Source organism: Octodon degus, unplaced genomic scaffold, assembly GCF_000260255.1.
Source record: "Octodon degus isolate 3935 unplaced genomic scaffold, OctDeg1.0 scaffold00001, whole genome shotgun sequence".
In the NCBI taxonomy this organism is placed as follows: Eukaryota; Metazoa; Chordata; class Mammalia; order Rodentia; family Octodontidae; genus Octodon; species Octodon degus.
Genome location: NW_004524577.1, coordinates 8,723,027 through 8,730,342, shown reverse-complemented (window position 1 = coordinate 8,730,342; position 7,316 = coordinate 8,723,027). Strand labels below are relative to the sequence as shown.

The 7,316-nt window shown below is 48.6% G+C and overlaps 1 protein-coding gene across 6 annotated transcripts in view; it reads right to left on the bottom strand.

The window, feature by feature from the left end:
* Window positions 1-7,316, bottom strand: part of Fbxl19 (F-box and leucine rich repeat protein 19) — a 27,381-nt gene that overhangs the window by 14,926 nt on the left and 5,139 nt on the right. For 2 of the 6 annotated variants that reach the window (XM_023723549.1, XM_004622981.2), the window contains 5 exons: window positions 4,810-4,953; window positions 4,601-4,687; window positions 4,290-4,508; window positions 3,655-3,816; window positions 1,918-2,429 (listed from right to left, as the gene is read on the bottom strand). In XM_023723549.1, coding sequence (XP_023579317.1) covers window positions 1,918-2,429; window positions 3,655-3,816; window positions 4,290-4,508; window positions 4,601-4,687; window positions 4,810-4,953 — 1,124 coding nt within the window. Of the gene's footprint in view, window positions 1-1,917; window positions 2,451-3,654; window positions 3,817-4,289; window positions 4,509-4,600; window positions 4,688-4,809; window positions 4,954-7,316 lie in introns of those variants that run through there. The other 4 variants (XM_023723580.1, XM_023723627.1, XM_023723707.1 and 1 more) reach the window with 4 other exon arrangements.

Genomic DNA, 7,316 nt, shown 5'->3' with positions numbered 1-7,316 from the left:
CAAGCTTAGCAAAGCACAGGGACCACGGTTCAATCCCCCAGCACCACATGCCAGCCAGCCCCGCCCCCTGGTGGGCTGAGCTGGCCACACACACACACAAATAAATAAAATTAAAAAAAAAAGAATATGGGAGAATGTCCACAGGTTTTGGCACCAATTTACATAAAAGACTTGAGCATCTTTAGATTTTGGGGTGTGTCTGTATCAGGGCCAATCTCTGTGGATACTAAACTAAGACTATCAATGTTTGAAAACAGTCTTGCCATGTAGCCCAGGTAGCCTGGAACTTGCCTTGAGCTTTCTGCCTCAACTTCTCTGGTCTGGGACGACAGGTGTGCACCACAAACCTGGCACCACAGTATTTAAAGGACCCCAGACTAAAAGTGAGAAAATTAGGGTCTTTCAAGGTTTAGCTAACAAGATCACAACTGATAAAACCTGTTGGTGCCAGGTTCCAGGGCCCTGGAAACCACTGTGCAATCCAACCTCTCCACTTTGTGCACAGCTCTTTCTCTGAGGCAAGAATTAGGGCCTTTCCAGTTTTGGGTCACACATGCCAAGTGCAAAACTGGCCTTGAAGGGACCTCACAAACATTTTCTCAAAACATGCGGAGGGGAGTAATCCCCAGCAACTTCTGTAACTATCTGCTTCTATGTTGCAGACTGACTAGAAGGCTGACTTTCAATAAGTACTTGTTACTAATTTGTAACAATGATCACAGTCAAGGCCCTGAAATTTTCTACTTTCTAGGTACTCTGATCAGTTCTTTATGTGCCCCAGTGTACAAAACTGTTGGGTGACAGTTTTGACTACCATGGGTTTACAGATAATGAAACTCGGGCATGCGGAAGCTAAGAAACTGACCCAAGGACATACAGCTCCTCCAAGGAACACCAAGAACCTTCCACAGGCAATTTGCCTCCAGAGCTTGCACTCTAGTGCCCTGGACCCTGAAGAGATCAGCAAGCAGGCACTGGCCCTCTAGAGCTGATCCCCAAATAGAGGACAGTCACTAACTTGTACTGCTGCCCCAGGTGTCCCCTATTCCCTCACAGGACTACTATAATGAGGAACAAATCAGCTAACAGCTGGGAAGCACTCAACAGGAAGCTTAATTCACAGCCAGTACTGGGAAAGAGCTTGAATTTTCTCATTAAACATCTATACTGCTCTTTGTCACGTGCCAGGGACCTGAAAATAAAGTAGACACAGTAATCATTCCACCTCAGCAACTAATGGACACAAAAATAAGCAAATGAAGCTTTGTCAGCAGCCTGAAGGCCTCTGGGTGCTCCACTGGAGGAATAGAGTGCTGGAAGATGTACAGGAGGAGGAATCCTGTTGGGAGCATGATCAGAGAAAAAGACAAGAGGCTTGGGAGAATGACAGAAATTCCTGACCACGGTCCAGGAAGCAGTTGTGGGGGGACTACTCTGGAAGGTACAAGTTATAGTTACCTCAGGGCAAGGGCCACCCCAGTGAAGGACTTTCTCATATGTAAAGGGGATCAATAAACTGTCCCCAGAACATGAAAAGTGAGGTAACATGCTACAGCACACATTACGAGGTCTAACAATACACTTAGCACACACTACCCACTCAACATAAACAGCTATCACTAAGAGGAAGGATGCTGGAGCCACAGCTTAGGTTCAAATTCTGCCACTTTCCTTCCCACATGACCCTGGCCCTCAACTTCATCTCAGATGAGGGACTAATATCCTCCTCACAAAGCTGCTGTGAGGAATGAGAGTTTGTAAGTGTAGAGCCAACCTGTGCACAACAAACATGAAAGTATATACTATGATACACACTGTTGAGGTACAAGGCCCAGAGGGGATTAGCTACCTTTTGCACGCCACACAGCAAGTGGGAAGCGCATCATCAATGAAACTCAAGCCTGCCCAGCCACTTACCAGCGGCTCCAAGTCCGACAAACTCGCATGCAGACACACAGCTCTCGGGGCCCAAGGTGCTGGAAGACACGAAGCCAGGCAGCCCGGGGCAGAGGGTGGTCGGATCCAGCAGCCAAAGGCAGCGTGTCAGGCTCAGGGCTTCGAGGAGGGGGGCGTACCACATGCCGCTCCAGCTGTGGTGGCCGGGGTGGTGGAGCCGGGCCCAAGGGCCAGCTGAGCAAGGGTCCCCCACTGCCAGGGCGCACAGCCCGCCGCCCCCCACGGTTCTCTTTTTCGCCAGAGCTGCCCCGGGCTGGCCGTCGCCCATTCCGGGCCTCGCCAGGAGCCTCATCCTCACTCAGCGATGTGCCTGATGAATCGGAGTCCGAGTCTGAGTCCGAAGAGGATGATGATGTGTCAGGCACCCGCTCCAGCAGCTGGCACATCCGCTTAAAACGTTCCAGCTTTTCTCTCTGGGGCGACGGGGACGGCACTGCTGGGCCCTCAGCAGAAGCCAAAGGCGGCTTTGGTTTCTGCAAAGAGACAGGATGAGGCTGTTCTAGGGCCTAGGACCCACTTTCCTACCCAACCCCCTCACCCACCCACGAGGAGTGACCAGGAGAAGAACAGCCCAAGGGACAGGCCTGAGTTCCACACTGCTCCTAAACAATGTGAGACTCTGGCCATTTCTAGACTTCAGTTTCCTTATCTGGACTATGAAGGTGCCAATTCCAAGGATTTAGAAGTTTATAGCTTTTAATGGCCTGCAAACTTCCCAAAACAGACAGGCACAAAGAAAAGTTTGGAGTGCTGGCTTGCCTACCATGACTGGCCTTGGGAAGCTACAGCTTCATCACTGTGACATGCAAAGACTGCAGCACACCATTCTCAGCGCCTGCTCCACAGCTCGAGAGTAACCTGATCATCCGGCCCCGTGTGCAGCACTAGATCTCACTGACTCATTAAGCCCTTGCAGTACCGTGTACCAGCAACGTGGGCCACTCTTCTTAAACACAGGAAACTAGGGTGCCAATAGACTAAATTACTTGAGCAAAGTTACACAACAAGCAGCTAGACCCTTGTATTTAGTCAGTGCATCTGGCTTGGTCATGTGACCCTGCACAATTCTCCTAACCTTGCTGGGCCTCATTTCTCTTGAATCTAGATAAACATTATAATTTACAAATCTTGGGCCAGAGAGATGGCTCAATAAAATAAGTGCTTCCCCAGCAAGCGCAAGGGTCTGAGTTCAATACCTGGTTCCGCCAAAATAAATAAATACAGAAATATATATATACATATATATACATATACATATATATATATATATATATACACACATATATATATACACACACACACAAATTTCTTTCTCATTGATTTAGGCAAGTTATGGTACACAGCTTCATCTCCATTTTACAGATGAGGAAACTGAGGTTCAGAACAGCTGACCTGCTACCAAGATCAAACAAAACAGTAGTTGGACAGGAATCTGAACTCAGTTCTTTCCCCTTTAAAGCTTGGAGAGATGAAGCAAAAGGGCTAGATCACATCCTAGGTATTCTTGGGAGGTAAGAGGTTCTTGTGGCCTGGACTTAACCCATTCTCCCACCCAACTCTTCCCAGGGGTCCAGACACCTATGGGGAATCACATGGGGCTAGAATAGGAAAAGGGGAGCAGGAGTGAACAGAGCTTAATCACCATGGAGGGTGGGGTAAGGAAAGGTGGGAGGGGGAGGGAGGAGGTCCCTGGCACACCTCCCAGCTCTCGGGAGGGAGCCCAGGGTGGCAGGACGAGAACGCCTGGCTTGGATTCAGAACCCTGGGGGGCAGAAGGCCTGGGCCGCCTGGGTCCGATCCTCGGAGGAGGCAGGCGTCTCCACCCACCTTCTTCAGGTGCCTCTCTCTGCCTCCTTTCACCTACCAGAGCAAGAGGGAGATATGGGGGAAGGGACAGACCCCATTAGGCCCTCAATGCCTATAGTGCCAAAATCCATGCCCTCTTAAGACTACAAATCCCAGAAGCCCCCATCCCAGGAAGAACTCTGAGCATGCTCACCTTACAATCAGTGTCTTGGCTTACTGAGCATGCTCTCATCTCCTTTCATCGCCCTCAGGCTTTCCAACCCCTCCCTCCACTGTTGCAGTTTGAGCATGCTCTCTTCTTCCTCCCTAACCCACCCAGGCAGGGCTCCTAGGACTTACTGGCCTATACCAGTTCCCCCTCATCTGTATTTCTTCACAGCAAGCATGCCCCAACCCTGAACTACATGTCCCAACAACCCCTAGAGAAACTCAAGGAGGCTGCTTCCCAGCCCACCCACAGCAGAGGGAGGACTACAGCTCCCAGAATCCCTTTAGGTTAAACTTAGCGAGCATGTCTCATGGCTCACCTTTTTTCTTGGGGTAGGGGGCTCATTCCCTGCCTCCCTCTCCTTTCGTTTGGGGGGCCCAGGCATGTCCTCAGGAGGGGGGCCAGCAGGTAGAGGGCCTTTGCGCCTGGGTGGAGGTGGTGGAAGCGGCAGCTCCTCTGTCAGCTTCCATCCACTCCCTAGGCTGGCACCCTCCTCGCCATTGTCAGCCCTGCGGCGGCCAGGCCCCTCACCTGAATCCTGGGGAGAGGAAAGCTAGAGGTGAGGTCCTGCCTACCTTCCCAACCCTCTACCTACCCAGAAGGCAGAACTCCACCCAGCTCTGCCCCTACCTTGCTGGTGCGGCCTTCCTGGGTACAGCGAGGGCACTCCCAACAGTTGGGGATCTCAGCATTGATGACACCCTCAGCTTTCCCCATCTGCAGGCAAGAGTAGGGAATGGATGTGGGGGATCACAGTAAACTTAAGGAGAATGTGGCCCACCTCCTTGCTCTCTGACAACCTGCCCCAGCCCAAACTCCAAGGTGCCCAGAAGTATCACCTTCAGGCAGCCAGGGTGGACGATCTCATTGCAGATAGTACACTCCATGAGGCTCAAACCAAATTTCTCTTCCTCTCCTTCCACTGTGTCCTCCTTCCCAGCCTCCCCACACAAGAGGCACACAGCTGTGTGTGGGAGCACGGGCTGTTGGGGGAGAAGGGACACCAGGGACCTCAAGATCAAACAACAGGGGAAACAAACCCTTCCCGGAACCCTGGCCATCTGCTTGAGATTCAGAACCCGTAAGCAAAGCTGAGTAAAATCCTGAATGTTTCTTTTGGCTGTATGATTTCCCAGCCACTGATTAAACCTCAAGTTTCTGCTTCTGCATCTGTCAAATGGGGCTAGGAAGCGCCCTATAAAGACTGTTTTAAGAAAAACACTGTGTGGAAGGCACTCGATACATACTCATTACTATCGCAGCTGTGATTGTTACAGTTAGATCCAAGGCCAGTGTGACCCTGAAATTAAAGTTAACTTTAGGAAAAGAAAATATGATAACATTCAGAGAAAGTTGGAGAAGATGCAGCAACAGCTTGGGGGGATTCTGATATTGCTCAAGCAGCAGCCTAAGGGTGGCTCTGGATCCTACAGTGAATCCAGTTTTGGCAAAGTTCCTGAGAACACCAGCAACTGCTTGATCCTGGGAAACACAGGAGCAGTCTTCAGATAATGAGACTTTGGGGAGGACAGTGGTGATATGGAACTATGTGAGGGATGCTGAAGGCTGTAAGACAAGATCAAGAAAGAGCACACAGAGAAAGAAGAAACAGAAAGTGAGGCAAGGGGTTGGGAGGCAGAGGAGAGGTGCAATAGGGTGAAAAGTCCAAACCAGGAAAGAGTGGCAGGAGGAAGAGGGAGGGAGGTGGTGCTGGGGAGTGGGGGATGCAGGATGCAGCTGGCTCCTCATGGCTGTCACAGCCTGGGGCAGCTCTCAGAAGCCTGGGGCCTCTCAAAATCTAAGGAAGGCAAGGAGGAAGCCCACATTTCCCTCATACCTACTGTGTACTGGGCCTTGTGGAATGTGTTTAATCTTTACAATTCAGCAAAAGAATTTTTTTTTTTTTTTTAAAGACAGGATCTCGCCATGTAGCCCAGGATGGCTTCAAACTTGCAGTGATCCTCCTGCCTCAGCCTCCTGAGTGCTGGGATTGCAGGCGTCACCACGCCCAGGAGCAAAGAAAATATTTTAGACCAGCATGGTATTACATCCCTGTCATCCCAGCACTTGGGAGACTGAGGCAGGATTGTTGTGAGTTGGAGACCAGCCCCGCCTATAAAGTGAGCTCAAAAGCCAGCCTGAATTGCACAGTAAGACCTTGTCTCAAAAATGCAAGAAAGGGGCTGGGAAGATGGCTCAGTAGAATAAGCGCTTCCCTGGAAAGCTCAAGGACCTGAGTTCAATGCCTAGTTCTGCCAAAAAAAAAAAGAAAAAAAAAAAAGGCCGGGGAGATGGGTCAGTGGAATAAGCACTTCCCTGGTAAGCGCAGAGGTCGGAGTTCAATCCCCAGTTCCGCAAAAAAAAAAAAAAAAAAGTACATATAGTTAATATTCTGTAGAAGTGTCTTCTTCTGCCAAAGGTAAGCACAAAAGTTCTCTCTGTTGATCCAGTATACAAGCACGTCCATACTGGCATCCACTGGCACACACATACACAAATGTATACACAACATATAGACCCTCTGAAAATTGCCTCTATTCTACTGGACAAAATGACCAAGAAACCAACAAAAAGAATACTAATAGCTAGAATGATACAATTTACAGAGGAAAATATAAAGCAAGTTTAAACTAACATATTTTAAGATATGCATATTTTGGCTTGCATAAAACATTTTATAAAATTTCTGCAGTAATGAAATTTTCAGAAATCCTAACAGCCAAAGAATATATTTTCATATTCAGAATCAGTATTCCACATGATCACTTAGAATTGCAAATGGGAAACTGGAAAATGCTTCAGAAAATTGACAGATTTATTTCTTGTTCCAGGGGGGTTAATATCAATCATTAACTACACAGTGAACAATGTTAGAATTACAAATTTCATTTGTAATTTTAATAACAGCTGAGGTACACCTTGGTATTCCTCTGCTTGGGTGAAAGGAAAGAAAGCAGTAATAACTTTTTCATAGATTATTAATCAAAGTGATACTGCTGCCCTGGAGCACCAAAGCATATCAGTGGGTCAGTGGCTAAAACAACCAGCATTCTATAGAGAGTTTGCAAATTATAAGTGCCTTAGTTACTTTTCTCATTGCTGAGACAAAATATCCAACACTCACATGTTAAAAATGGATAAGTTTGTTTTGCCTCAGTTTGCAGTGGTTTCAGTCCATAGTCAGCTGGCTCCAAGGAAGGGTAGCAAGGCAGAGGAGCATCACAGAGGAGAAACAGTCCATGGCAGAGCAGACAAGAAGTAACAAGCAGCAGCAGCAAGCCTCCTTCCCCTTTCTCCATCCATCTCCATTTGGGTGGTGCCACCCATACCCAAGATGGAGCTTCTG